Source organism: Manacus candei, unplaced genomic scaffold (genome assembly GCF_025592945.1).
Source record: "Manacus candei isolate 608988 ecotype Guabito, Panama unplaced genomic scaffold, ASM2559294v1 h1tg000115l, whole genome shotgun sequence".
Classification (NCBI taxonomy): Eukaryota; Metazoa; Chordata; class Aves; order Passeriformes; family Pipridae; genus Manacus; species Manacus candei.
This window is the reverse complement of record NW_026138163.1, coordinates 322716-336308: the sequence shown is the minus strand read 5'-3', so window position 1 is coordinate 336308 and position 13593 is coordinate 322716. Positions and strand designations below refer to the sequence as shown.

At 60.6% G+C, this 13593-nt stretch overlaps 2 protein-coding genes and 1 long non-coding RNA gene across 4 annotated transcripts in view; 2 read left to right on the top strand and 1 right to left on the bottom strand.

Moving 5' to 3' along the window:
* LOC127461900 (zinc finger protein 160-like) overlaps positions 1-13593 on the bottom strand; it is a 205553-nt gene that overhangs the window by 156840 nt on the left and 35120 nt on the right. The window contains exons 4-6 of the mRNA XM_051770102.1: positions 2536-2725; positions 1290-1368; positions 553-1101 (exon numbers count right to left, since the gene is read on the bottom strand). Coding sequence (XP_051626062.1) covers positions 553-1101; positions 1290-1368; positions 2536-2725 — 818 coding nt within the window. The remainder of the gene's footprint in view (positions 1-552; positions 1102-1289; positions 1369-2535; positions 2726-13593) is intronic.
* Positions 1-13593, top strand: part of LOC127461895 (zinc finger protein 585A-like) — a 208402-nt gene that overhangs the window by 193565 nt on the left and 1244 nt on the right. Inside the window, exon 5 of the mRNA XM_051770093.1 lies at positions 12121-12544. Within this exon, the coding sequence (XP_051626053.1) occupies positions 12121-12544 (424 nt within the window). The remainder of the gene's footprint in view (positions 1-12120; positions 12545-13593) is intronic.
* Positions 6838-11650, top strand: LOC127461916 (uncharacterized). 2 transcript variants are annotated; one of them, XR_007900228.1, is made up of 3 exons: positions 6838-6988; positions 9893-10091; positions 11590-11650. It is a non-coding gene; the product is annotated as an uncharacterized LOC127461916 (long non-coding RNA). The 2 variants fall into 2 exon arrangements; XR_007900229.1 differs by lacking the exon at positions 11590-11650 and adding an exon at positions 11052-11399.

The following is a 13593-nucleotide window of genomic DNA, read 5'->3' as shown; positions in this document are numbered from 1 at the left end:
TTCATTTTTCCATTGTATTTTAAACAAGGAATTCTGTAGAGCAGCAGAAAACAGGACACGTGGGCAGGTGTGACAGTCAGACTGGGGCTTGTTGCACTGGTTCCAGTGCTCTTTGCTTCAGTGTAACTGGTCATTTTGAGATGAGACTGGGGAAACTGGGCTGCCAGGGCAGAGACCACTGGCTGGCCCCACTGGTTTTTGCTGGGCAGTGGGTAATTTCTGCCTCACTTGTCAGAACCAGCCCACGGTTATCAGGGAATGGGGTAGTGGTGAATTTGGCTTTCAGACTAAAATGAGGTTAAACTTACACATATTCAAAAGAATAAACTGACGTTGGAGTGCAGATACTCAAAATCCTGAAGACCTTTTGAAACCTTTTTTGTGTGTCAGTCCTACGGCCGAAGCTCTTCCCGCAGTCGGGGCACTGATAGGGCTTCCCTTACTGGTGGGTCTGTTGGTGTTTGGTCAACTTAGAGCTCTGAGTGAAGCTCTCCCCACACTTGTAGGGCCTCTCCCCGGTGTGGATGCGCCGGTGGGTGATGAGGTGAGCATTCTGGTTGAAGCCCTTCCCGCAGTCGGTGCAGCGGAAGGGCCTCTCATCCGTGTGCGTCCGCTCATGCCTGAGGAGATGTGAGCTGGTCATAAACCTCTTCCCACATTCCAAGCACTTGTAGGGCCGTTCTCCAGTGTGGATGCGCCGGTGGATGCGGAGGGTGGAGCTGTCCCTGAAACTCTTCCCACACTCCCTACACGGGTAGGGCTGTTCCCCAGCGTGGATGTGCTGGTGGGTGAAGAGGTGGGAGCTCTTTCCAAAACTCTTCCCACATTCCAAGCACCTGAAGGGTTTCTCCCTGCTGGGAGGCTGCTCATACTCCACCAGGTCAGAGCTCCCCCTCAAGCTCCGGCCGCCTTCCCGGCACAGGCTGGCTCTTTCCTCCTCAGAGCACCCTGGGCTGGCTTTGGAGCCCCTCCTGCGGGGGCATCTCCGGCCCTTTTCCTCCCCGCTGCCTTCCTGCGCCGGGGAGCCCTTCAAAACGGCCTCTCCCACCAGGGTCTCACGGGGGGATTTGTCCTCCGCGCTCTCCGTCCTCAGCTCGGGGCCTGGGGCAGGAAGCAAGAAGGACAGGCAGGGGATTTGCCTCCGGCCCACAGGGAAGGCCAAGGACATCCCCCCAACTCCGGCCCCGGCAGGACGGCGGCGCCAGCGGGGTTGTCCTGCAGCCGGGGCCATGCTGGGCTGACAGAGCCAGCACAACACCCGCCCAAAGGGACACTGACTTCCTCCTCACCTGCCTGGGGGGCCCAAGGCATCTTCCTCTTCCTCCCAGCCTCCTCCTCCATCCGCCCAAGCTTTGGGAAGGACAAATCCTGATGGGGGAAAACAAGGGCTGAGTGCATTGGCTTGGGGGTTCCTCCTGCCCAAGTCCATCTCTAGAACTCACCGGGCATCCTGTGTCCATAAAAACTTCCAAAACACCAAGGTTCAGCCCAGAAAAACCCAAACCACCAAGATTCAGCTAAAAACCCCATCAGAAATAGCAACATGACTTTTGCCCCCCCAAACTGCAAAAAGTTGAGACTCAGCTAAAAAATATTCCAAAATATGCAGATTAGACCAAAACATCTCTCCCAGAAGTTCTCTCTCTCTGGTGTCTCCCCTCTGGGGTACAGAGAGTCTCCCCTGTCTGGGATGCTGGGGGTCCCATTTAGGGATGCAGGGAGTGTTGGGGATCCCAAGGCTCCCTTCTCCTCTGTCTCGCTTTCAGGGTGCGACATTCCCCAATATTCCCCCTCTTCAGGTTCTCCACTTTGCTATCCCAAGGATCCCAGGGCTCCCCACTGTCCAGGCTTTCCCTTCTCCGTGCCCAACATTTCAGGCTCCTGGGGGTCCCAGGGATCCTCCCTCTCCGTGCTCCCCCCTCCAGGCTGCCGGGGGTCCCCCAGCTCCACCATCTCCCCGCTCCGCCCTCCACACTCGGCAGCTCCCGGGCTCCACACCCACCCCCGGCACTCCCGGGGGGCCCCAAACCCGCTGTGTCCCCCCCGCCGGCACCGGGCTGACAATGGAGCCGGCGGGGCCTGACCCAGCAACACCAACCCCCACTGCAGTGGGGGGGACCCGCATCCCCCCACCCACCGCCGGGGCTCTGCCCCCAACCCAGCCCGGCACCCCCAAAAAACACCTCCTGCCCACCCCCAAGAGCCCCCAAGGGCACAGCCCTGCACAAGGGCCGGCTGTGCCCAAGGCAACCAAACAGCCCCACAGGTGGGGGACACCAGAGGCTGCCCCAGGGCAACGAGAGCAGGGAGTGGATCGGGCCCCCTGACACGTGGGTGGGCTCTGGGTTCAGCCTGACCAGGGGCAATTTGGCACCAACAGCACGGCCCCGACCGCTGGCTCGGCACAGGGGGCCCGAGCTCCCCCCTCTCTCCAGCCTCCCCCACTCTCCAGGGATCAAGTCATGGGGACACCAAGGCGCCCCCACCGCACACCCTCTTATGCTCTGCTTCCTCCCCTTAGGCCCTGTCTCCCACCCCTTTCCCAGACTGTTTCCTGGTGTGGATCCCTTGGTGTCGGATCAGGTGGCAGCTCCGGCTGAAGCTCTTCCCACATTCCCCACACGTGTAGGGACGTTCCCCAGTGTGGATGTGCTGGTGTCGGAGCAGGTTGGAGCTCTGCCTGAAGCTCTTCCCACATTCCAAGCACCTGAAGGGTTTCTCCCTGCTGGGAGGCTGCTCAGGGACCACCAGGTCAGAGCTCCCCCTCAAGCTCAGGCCGCCTTCCTGGCACAGGCTGGCTCTTTCCTCCTCAGAGCACCCTGGGATGGCTTTGGAGCCCCTCCTGCGGGGGGATCTCCGGCCCTTTTCCTCCCCGCTGCCTTCCTGCGCCGGGGAGCCCTTCAAAACGGCCTCTCCCACCAGGGTCTCACGGGGGGATTTGTCCTCCGCGCTCTCCGTCCTCAGCTCGGGGCCTGGGGCAGGAAGCAAGAAGGACAGGCAGGGGATTTGCCTCCGGCCCACAGGGAAGGCCAAGGACATCCCCCCAACTCCGGCCCCGGCAGGACGGCGGCGCCAGCGGGGTTGTCCTGCAGCCGGGGCCATGCTGGGCTGACAGAGCCAGCACAACACCCGCCCAAAGGGACACTGACTTCCTCCTCACCTGCCTGGGGGGCCCAAGGCATCTTCCTCTTCCTCGCAGCCTCCTCCTCCATCCGCCCAAGCTTTGGGAAGGACAAATCCTGATGGGGGGGAAAACAAGGGCTGAGCGTGTTGGCTTGGGGGTTCCTCCTGCCCAAGTCCATCTCTAGAACTCACCGGGCATCCTGTGTCCATGAAAACCTCCAAAACACCAAGATTCAGTCCAGAAAAACCCAAACCACTGAGATTTAAGCAGATTCAGCCCAAAAAAATGTGTTTAATTGGGAGGATGATGGAAGTGAGGTCATTTCATGAGCACTTGATTGAGTTGCTATATTCTAATCAAAAGCTGTATTAATGTAGTGTCATTTAAAACTTTCCAGGGTTGTTACTGGAGGTTCTCTGGCCCCCTGCCAGTTCAAGGCTCTTTCTCCAAATCACCAAACCAAGGGTGCCAAACGACCTGGTTGGTCAGTGCCGGTTGGGGGAGTGGGAACTCAGTGAGGGGATGAGAAAACTGCACCCAGGGCTGGGCTGAAAGAGGCTTCAGCACCACTTCTGATGGCCCAGGGGCAGCATCTGGCTTTTCCCAAAATGAGACATGGCACTTGTTCCTCTGCAAGGAGTCAAGGGCAGCAGGGTGACTCCATCTGCATGGATGGAATGGCAGAGGATCCCTTGGGTCCGCAGGATGGATCAGCACTCAGGGATACAAACTGCCCTGGGGCTCAGGATGCAGCTGCCAGCACAGATTTCCCTGCAAAGTCTGCAGGGAGTCAAGCTCTGGAGAGTTGGTGTGTAGGGACCTGATGGGGATGGACAGGGGCACAGCAGGGACAGCCAGGGCCTGCAGGGGAAGGCACAGGGACAACCTGGCCCCCCACACTGCCAGGGCTGTCTCTGCTCCTCCTTGCAGGCTCCGTGGCCAGGCACAGTTTGTGTTCCTGGGTGCCCACCATCTCAGCACTTGGAGACGCTCAAATCAGCGCCCGCAGCTCTGCAGCAAAGCCCCAGCTCACCTGGCACACAGGGGATGGACACAGCACCTGCTCGGGGATGGGCATTCACAGTTTTGTTCCTTCCCCACCACGGGGCTCTCCTTCCTCAGCAGCACCTCTGCCTTGCACTTATTCTCAGCCTCACCTCAGGGACAGCTCTGGGCTCACCTCCGCGCTACTTCTCAGCCTCACCTCAGGGCCTGGGCTCAAGGACAGGAACCTGCAGGGAGGGGACATCAGGTGCAAGCTCAGGGCTGCCTGCTTGCACTGGCCTCTGGGCTTCTTTCTCCTTCTGCAACCAGCCCACAACTTAGCCTGCTTTTCTAACACCACACATTTACAGACTAACCTTGGAGATAGATATGGACAGACATCTCTATCCCCCTGGGGATGGAGCCTCAAGCATGTGCTGCCACAGGAATGGCAATCACAGAATCACAGAATCAGCCACGTTGGAAAAGACCTCTGAGATCATCAAGTCCAACCCTGGATCCAACCCCGCTGTGCTTCCCAGACCATGGCACTGAGGCCACATCCACTCTCACCTTCAACACCTCCAGGGACGCTGACTCCACCCCCTCCCTGCCCAGCCCATTCCAAGGCCTGATTACTCTCTTGGCAAAAAATTGCTTCCCAATATCCAACCTAAACCTCCCCTGGCACAGCTCCAGACCCAGCCCTCTTGTCCTACTGCTGCTTCCTGGCAGAACAGCCCCACCCCACCTGGCTCCAACCTCCTGGCAGGGACTTGCAGACAGTCAGGAGGTCTCCCCTGAGCCTCCTCTTCTCCAGCCTCAACACCCCCAGCTCCCTCAGCCTCTCCTCACACCACTTGTTCTCCAGAGCCCTCCTGCCTTCCAGCACATCAACACACCCCCAGCTTGGTGTCACCTGCACATTTGCTGATGAAATGCCTGGTTCTGCAGCAGCTGCAGATGCTCAAGGGGCAGCAGGACCAAGTCAGGGGCCTGAGGGGGCCAGGGGGGCTTTGGGGTGCGGGAGGGCCCTGGGGGAGCTGGGGAGGGGCTTTGGGGATTGGGAGTACAGAACATTATAGACCAGCACAGACCAGTACAGACCAGTACAGACCAGGGCAGACCAGGGCAGACCAGTACAGACCAGGACAGACCAGTACCTCCTCACTGATCCCCAGATCTCTCCTGGAGCTGGGCCACGTTGTCCTGGGACACCTGAGCCCCCCCAGTGCCCTCCCAGTACAGCCCAGTGCCCCCAGTACAGCCCACTGTGTTCCTGTCCCAGGGTGCCGGGTGATCCCTCTTTGGGGGGGGTTGGAAAGGATTTGGGGGGGGGGGCTGGGAAAGATTTGGGGGGACCTGGGGGGGTTGGATGAGGATTTGGGGGGGTTGGGGATCTTTAGGTGCATTTTGGGGAGTTAAAACAGGTTTTGGGGCCATTGGGGCATCAAAGGGATCTGTGGGGGGAGGGGATTAAAGGGAAAATGGAGGCTAAGGGACATTTTGGGGGGGTTAAAGAGGCCTGGGGGGGAGAGGAGGGGCTGCACCAAGAGCAGGTGAGTCCTGAGACCCACCCTGGTGTCCCCAAGACCCTCCTGGTGTCCCCAGTTCCTCCCCTGACACCCCGAGACTCCCCTGGTGTCTCCAATGTCCCCAGGGCCTCCCCATGGCCCCAATTCCCCCCTTGACACCCCCAATTCCACTGTCCACTAACCCCATCCCTGATGTCCCCAACCCTCCATCTCACTCCAGGAGCCCCCCCTGGACCCTCTGACCACAAAAACACCCCCCCCACACACTCACAGAAAGGCCAAGGGCATCTGGGGAAACATTGGGGAGAGCTGGGGGGCTTTGCAGGGCCCTGGGTGATTACTGGGGGATACTGGGACACACTGGGGGGAACCAGGGGGCACTGGGAGGGACTGAGGAGTTACTGGGGGATTACCAGGACACACGGGGAGACACTGGGAGGTTACTGGGCCATACTGGGGGTTACTGGGTGCTCACTAGAGGATCACTGGGCCATCCTGGGGGGCAGTGGGAGGTCACTGGGACACACTGGTTAGTCACTGAAGGGGTCACTGGAAAGTCACTGGGATATACTGGGGGCACTGGGATCCTCTTACCCGGATGTGGTACATTTCCCCCCCCGGATTTTGGGGGCCATCCCTAGGACCCCTCCCCTTGGGGCTGGGGGACCCCCTGGACTCACTGCTTGGCTTTATGGGACCCCCCAAAATGCCCTCAAAACTCCTGAAATCCCCCCCTCGACACATCAAAACGTTCTCAAGGTCCCCTCAAATGCCCTTAGAGACCTCATCGCTCCCCAGCACCCTCTAAACCCTCTCAGTGACCCGCAAAACCTACCTGGGACCCCCCAGTCTCCTTTAGGGACCCCCCCAATCCCCCTCAGAGACCCTCAAAACCGTCTAAAACCCCGTAAACCCCCTAGAGACCCCAAAACTGCCTAAAAGGTCCCGCCAGGACCCCCAAACCTCCTCAGAGGCCCTCCAAAGCCGACCTGGCACCCCCCAAATCTCCTCAGAAACCAAAACCCCCTCAGAGACCCCCAAACCCCATCAGGAACATTCAACCACCCCCTGAGTCCCCTCAGGACACCGAACTCCCTCAGGGACCCCTCAAAACCTCCTCGGTTATCCCCGCACCCCCCCGCTAAACCCTCCCGAGCCCCCCGGGGGACTCACAGCACTCAGAGAGAACCGCAGGCCCCGCCGCCATCACCGAGTCCCGGCTGCGCGCGCACCGCGCTCAGAGAACGCCGCCGCAGCCAATCAGCGCGCGGCCACGCCCCCGCAGCCCCGCCCCCGGCCCTGCCGCGTTGGCTGCCGGGAATCGGTGATGGCGGCGGGTCGGTCGGTGAGCTCTGAGTGCGGGCGGGGGGTGCGGGAGAGCGGGGTCTGGGGATCCCCTCGGGGGCTGCAGGGAGCGCGGCTGGGGGGGAAAGGCTGGAGGGCTCGGGAGGGTTTAGCGCGGGGGGTTCGGAGGTTCGGAGGACCCTCTCGGGGGCCGCGGGGGCCGCGGGGCCCGGAGGCCTCCCAAGAACCCGGAAGGGTGATTCGATTGCTGAGAAAGTCCCTCGGAAAAATATTCAAACCCATCCAACGGAAAAAAGAACCCTAAAAAAAGGAAAAGTGAGAAAAAGGTGAAGGAAAAACTGCAAGGGCCAGGATGATTCTATTGCTTTGCTTCAGTTTTTCCCTGGTCTCCTCCTTCTCAGATTCTTTGCTCCCTTCCTTTACAGAAAGCTTTTCTGCTGTTCTGTGGTTTTGGGGTCCCTGAGGAGGTTTTGGGGGGGTCTCTGAAGGGGTTTGGTGTCTTGAGGGGACATAGGGGGGAGGTCGAAGGTCCCTGAAGGGGTTTGGGAATCCCCGAGGGAGTTTTGGAGTTTCCGAGGGAATTGGGAGGTCCTGGGGGGCTTTGGGAAAGGGTCTTTGAAGCAGTTTTGAAGGTTTCTAGGGGGATTTAGGGAGTCACAGACGGTTTTGAGGGTCTCTGAAGGAGTTTTTGGGGTCCCAGAAAGGGCCTGGGGGGTCCCAGGTGGGTTTTGCAGGTCACTGAGAGGGTTTAGGGGGTCCTGGGGGGGGATGAGGTCTCTGAGAGGATTTGTGGGGTCTTTAAGGAGGTTTTGATGGGTCCAGAGGTGGATTTCTGAGGGGATTTCAGGGGTTTTGAGGGGATTTTATTGGGTCTCTGTGTCAGTGGACTGACCCCAGGGAAAGGGGATCCCACTTCCCCCCCCGAACCCCAGAGACCCCCAAAATGCAGGAGACAGAGACCCCACAGGGAGGGGGGCCCGGGGGTCCTCTAAATCTCAGCAGTGGGGTTCAGGGGATCTCCCAGCCCTCATGGGAGGGGTCCTGTGGGTGCCCCCCAAAATGCAGGGGGGAGATGTAGCAGAACCGAGTAAGGGGATCCCAGTGCCCCCAGTATCACCCAGTGACCTCCCAGTGACCCTCAGTATGGCCCAGTAACCCCCTCAGTGACCAGCCAGTGTTTCCCAGTGACCTCCCACTGCCCCCCAGTATGGCCCAGTGATCCTGCAGTGAGCACCCAGTAACCCCCAGTATGGCCCAGTAACCTCCCAGTGTCTCCCCGTGTGTCCTGGTAATCCCCCAGTAACTCCCCAGTCCCTCCCAGTGCCCTCCCAGCGTCCCTCAGTAACCCTCTAATCCTTCCCAGTGCCCCCTGGTTCCCCCCAGTGTGTCCCAGTATCCCCCAGTAGTCACCCAGTGCCCTTCAAATCCCCTCAACTGTCCCCAGTGTGTCCCCAGATGCCCTTGGCCTTTCTGTGAGCGTGGGGGGGGCGTTTTTGGGGTCAGAGGGTCCAATTAATTTAGCCTCTGGGGGAAAACAAGGTTCAAACCACGACAGGGGGTCTCCTGGGGTGAGATGGAGGGTTGGGGACATCAGGGATGGGCCTTGGGGACAGTGGAATTGGGGGTGTCAAGGAGGGAATAATGGCCATGGAGAGGCCCTGGCAATGCTGGAGACACCAGGGTTATCTTGGGGTGTCAAGAGGGGAATTAGGGACACCAAGTGGGTCTTGGGGACACCAAGGGGGATCTCAGGGTTCACCTGCTTGTGGTGCAGCCCCTCCTCTCCCACCCCAGGCTCCCAAATGTTCCCTAACCCCCATTTTCACTTTAATCCCCTCCCCCCACAGATCCCTTTGACCCCCCCCCAATGCCTCCAAGACCCCCAAATCCCCACCCAAACTCCCCAGATCCCCCCAAATCTCACCGAGCCCCCCCCCCGCCAAATCCCTTCCAACCCCACCCCAAGAGGGATCACCCGGCACCCTGGGACAGGAACACAGTGGGCTGTACTGGGGGCACTGGGCTGTACTGGGAGGGCACTGGGGGGGCTCAGGTGTCCCAGGACAACGTGGCCCAGCTCCAGGAGAGATCTGGGGAGCAGTGAGGAGGTACTGGTCTGTACTGGTCTGTCCTGGTCTGTCCTGGTCTGTGCTGGTTTGTACCCCCAATCCCCAAAGCCCCTCAGGCCCCCCCAGGTCCCTGACTTGGTCCTGCTGCCCCTTGAGCATCTGCAGCTGCTGCAGAACCAGGCATTTCATCAGCAAATGTGCAGGTGACACCAAGCTGGGGGTGTGTTGATGTGCTGGAGGGCAGGAGGGCTCTGGAGCACAGATGGTGTGAGGAGAGGCTGAGGGAGCTGGGGGTGTTGAGGCTGGAGAAGAGGAGGCTCAGGGGAGACCTCCTGACTGTCTGCAAGTCCCTGCCAGGAGGTTGGAGCCAGGTGGGGGTGGGGCTGTTCTGCCAGGAAGCAGCAGTAGGACAAGAGGGCTGGGTCTGGAGCTGTGCCAGGGGAGGTTTAGGTTGGATATTGGGAAGCAATTTTTTGCCAAGAGAGTAATCAGGCCTTGGAATGGGCTGGGCAGGGAGGGGGTGGAGTCAGCGTCCCTGGAGGTGTTGAAGGTGAGAGTGGATGTGGCCTCAGTGCCATGGTCTGGGAAGCACAGTGGGGTTGGATCAGGGGTTGGACTTGATGATCTCAGAGGTCTTTTCCAACGTGGCTGATTCTGTGATTCTCTGATTGCCATTCCTGTGGCAGCACATGCTTGAGGCTCCATCCCCAGGGGGATAGAGATGTCTGTCCATATCTATCTCCAAGGTTAGTCTGTAAATGTGTGGTGTTAGAAAAGCAGGCTGAGTTGTGGGCTGGTTGTAGAAGGAGAAAGAAGCCCAGAGGCCAGTGCAAGCAGGCAGCCCTCAGCTTGCACCTGATGTCCCCTCCCTGCAGGTTCCTGTCCTTGAGCCCAGGCCCTGAGGTGAGGCTGAGAAGTGGCGCGGAGGTGAGCCCAGAGCTGTCCCTGAGGTGAGGCTGAGAATAAGTGCAAGGCAGAGGTGCTGCTGAGGAAGGAGAGCCCCATGGTGGAGAAGAGACAAAGCTGTGAGTGCCCATCCCCGAGCAGGTGCTGTGTCCATCCCCTGTGTGCCAGGTGAGCTGGGGCTTTGCTGCAGAGCTGCGGGCGCTGATTTGAGCGTCTCCAAGTGCTGAGATGGTGGGCACCCAGGAACACAAACTGTGCCTGGCCACGGAGCCTGCAAGGAGGAGCAGAGACAGCCCTGGCAGTGTGGGGGGCCAGGTTGTCCCTGTGCCTTCCCCTGCAGGCCCTGGCTGTCCCTGCTGGGCCCCTGTCCATCCCCATCAGGTCCCTGCCCGTCCCCCCGGGCTGAGCTCCCCCCAGGAAGTGCCGTGGAGCTGAAGCTGCTGCCATCCCCCCCTGCAGCCGCTGCCCCAGCCAAGGGAGCAGCAAAGGCAGGGCCAGGAGCAGAGGCAGCAGCAGGGGAGCCCTGGGGGGCCCGGGAAGCTCTTGTGTGGGTCAGGAAAGAGGCGCTGGGCACGAGGCCGGGGCTGTGCTGAGCAGGCCCAGCCCTCACATCCCCCCAGCCAACGCCGGCTGCCCGGGGGGCTTGGGAGGGACCCCCAGCCCGTGTGCCCCACACTGAGCTGGCAGAGAGAGAGCCAAGGGACAGGGCCACGGGCAGGGCCACGGGTGAGGGACAGGCAGGGCCATTGCAGGGCCACGGTGAGGGCACAGCCTGTGGCAGCAGAGCTGCCCAGGGCCGGGGGCAGCCGGGGGTGTTGGGACCAACCAGTGCTGGGGCCGAGCAGAGCACGAGGCCTCTTGCAGAGCCCTGGAGCAGCCTCCCACTTGCTAGCCCTGCCCTGGTGGGGTGACACTGTCCCCTCCCTACAGGAGACTCCCCCCAAAATCTTCGTAGGGGCCTTTTTTTGTCTATTCCTGGTTACTGATTTATTCTGGGGACCTGAGGGAGCCTCTGCAATCCCATCCATGGGGCACAGTCTCCTGTGCAGAGCTTGACTCAGTGCAGACTTTGCAGGGAAATCTGTGCTGGCAACCTGAGTATGTCCTGAAACTCCGCGCTCCCCCCAGGATATTTGGGACATGTTCCACCTTCCTGGGCACCCATAGGATGAGAGGGTGATTGTTCTCCTGCTGTTGCTGTTGCTGCTCCACCCCTGTCCCTGCCTTTCCTGCCGCTGTTGGGTGAGCGGAGCGGCCACGATGGGAAAGGGGCCAGAGAAGGGAAAAGAGCAGGTGGGACCCCCAAAGGGAACGTGAGGGGCGGTGGGTCACCCCCAAAGGGAGCTGGGGGGAGCCGGGGTTTGGGGGGCGGGTGGGAAAGGGGTGGGAGAGGGGGGCTACGGGGAGGGAGAGGGGGCTAATCTTCATTTTTTGGAGTATTTTTCATCTGAATTTCAGCTTTGTGTGGTTTGGGGGGATGAGGATTTTCTTACTATTTCTGAGGGATTTTTTTGCCTGTGTCTGGGTGGTTTGTGCTTTTCTGGGCTGATTCTTGGTGTTTTGGAGGTTTTTATGGACACAGGATGCCCAGTGAGCTCTAGAGATGGACTTGGGCAGGAGGAACCCCCAAACCAACGCGCTCAGCCCTTGTTTTCCCCCCCATCAGGATTTGTCCTTCCCAAAGCTTGGGCGGATGGAGGAGGAGGCTGGGAGGAAGAGGAAGATGCCTTGGGACCCCAGGCAGGTGAGGAGGAAGTCAGTGTCCCTTTGGGCGGGTGTTGTGCTGGCTCTGTCAGCCCAGCATGGCCCCGGCTGCAGGACAACCCCGCTGGCGCCGCCGTCCTGCCGGGGCCGGAGTTGGGGGGATGTCCTTGGCCTTCCCTGTGGGCCGGAGGCAAATCCCCTGCCTGTCCTTCTTGCTTCCTGCCCCAGGCCCCGAGCTGAGGACGGAGAGCGCGGAGGACAAATCCCCCCGTGAGACCCTGGTGGGAGAGGCCGTTTTGAAGGGCTCCCCGGCGCAGGAAGGCAGCGGGGAGGAAAAGGGCCGGAGATCCCCCCGCAGGAGGGGCTCCAAAGCCATCCCAGGGTGCTCTGAGGAGGAAAGAGCCAGCCTGTGCTGGGAAGGCGGCCTGAGCTTGAGGGGGAGCTCTGACGTGGTGGTCCCTGAGCACCCTCTAAGCACGGAGAAGCCCTTCAGGTGCTTGGAATGTGGGAAGAGCTTCAACCGTAGCTCCACCCTACTCCAACACCAGCACATCCACAGTGGGGAACGGCCTTACACGTGTAGGGAATGTGGGCAGAGCTTCAGCCGTAGCTCCAATCTCTGCACCCACCGTCGCATCCACACTGGAGAACGGCCCTACAAGTGCTTTAAATGTGGGAAGAGGTTTCGGACCAGCTCAAATCTCATCCTGCATGAGCAGACACACACGGATGAGAGGCCCTTCTGCTGCATGGACTGCGGGAAGGGATTCAAGCGGAACTCCAACCTTGTCACCCACCAGCACATCCACACTGGGGAGAGGCCCTACAAGTGTGAGGAGTGTGGGAAGAGCTTTAGCCGAAGCTCTCACCTGATCCGGCACAAGCACATCCACACTGGAGAACAACCCAGGAAAGCGGTGGGAGAGGGGGGCTATGGGGAGGAGGGAGAGTGGGAGTGGATGTGCAGTGGGGGTGCCTTGTTGTCCCCATGACTTGATCCCTGGAGAGCGGTGGAGGCTGGAGAAAGGGGGGAGCTCGGGCCCCCTGTGCTGAGCCAGCGGTCGGGGCCGTGCTGTTGGTGCCAAATTGCCCCTGGTCAGGCTGAACCCAGAGCCCACCCACGTGTCAGGGGGCCCGATCCACTCCCTGCTCTCGTTGCCCTGGGGCAGCCTCTGGTGTCCCCCACCTGTGGGGCTGTTTGGTTGCCTTGGGCACAGCCGGCCCTTGTGCAGGGCTGTGCCCTTGGGGGCTCTTGGGGGTGGGCAGGAGGTGTTTTTTGGGGGTGCCGGGCTGGGCTGGGGGCAGAGCCCCGGCGGTGGGTGGGGGGATGCGGGTCCCCCCCACTGCAGTGGGGGTTGGTGTTGCTGGGTCAGGCCCCGCCGGCTCCATTGTCAGCCCGGTGCCGGCGGGGGGGACACAGCGGGTTTGGGGCCCCCCGGGAGTGCCGGGGGTGGGTGTGGAGCCCGGGAGCTGCCGAGTGTGGAGGGCGGAGCGGGGAGATGGCGGAGCTGGGGGACCCCCGGCAGCCTGGAGGGGGGAGCATGGAGAGAGAGGAGCCCTGGGACCCCCGGGAGCCTTAAACGGGCGGCACAGAGAAGGGCAAACCTGGACAGTGGGGCCCCCTGGGATCCCTAAAAAAACAGAGTGGAGAACCTGGAGAGGGGGAATGTCTGGGTATGCGGCACCCAAAGGCGAGAGTCACAGGAGAAAGAACCCTTGGGACCCCAAACACTCCCAGAATCCCTAAGTGGGACCCTCAACATGACAGACAGGGGAGACCCTCCGAACCCCAGAGGGGAGAGACCAGAGAGGGGGAACTCCTGGGAGATATTTTTTGGGTAATCCTCATATTTTAGAGTATTGTTTGGCTTAATGTCAGCTTTTGGAAGGTGGTGGACTTCTTGCTATTTCTGAGGGCTTTTTTGCTTGAATCTGGGTGGTTTGTGCTTTTCTGGGCTGAATCTTG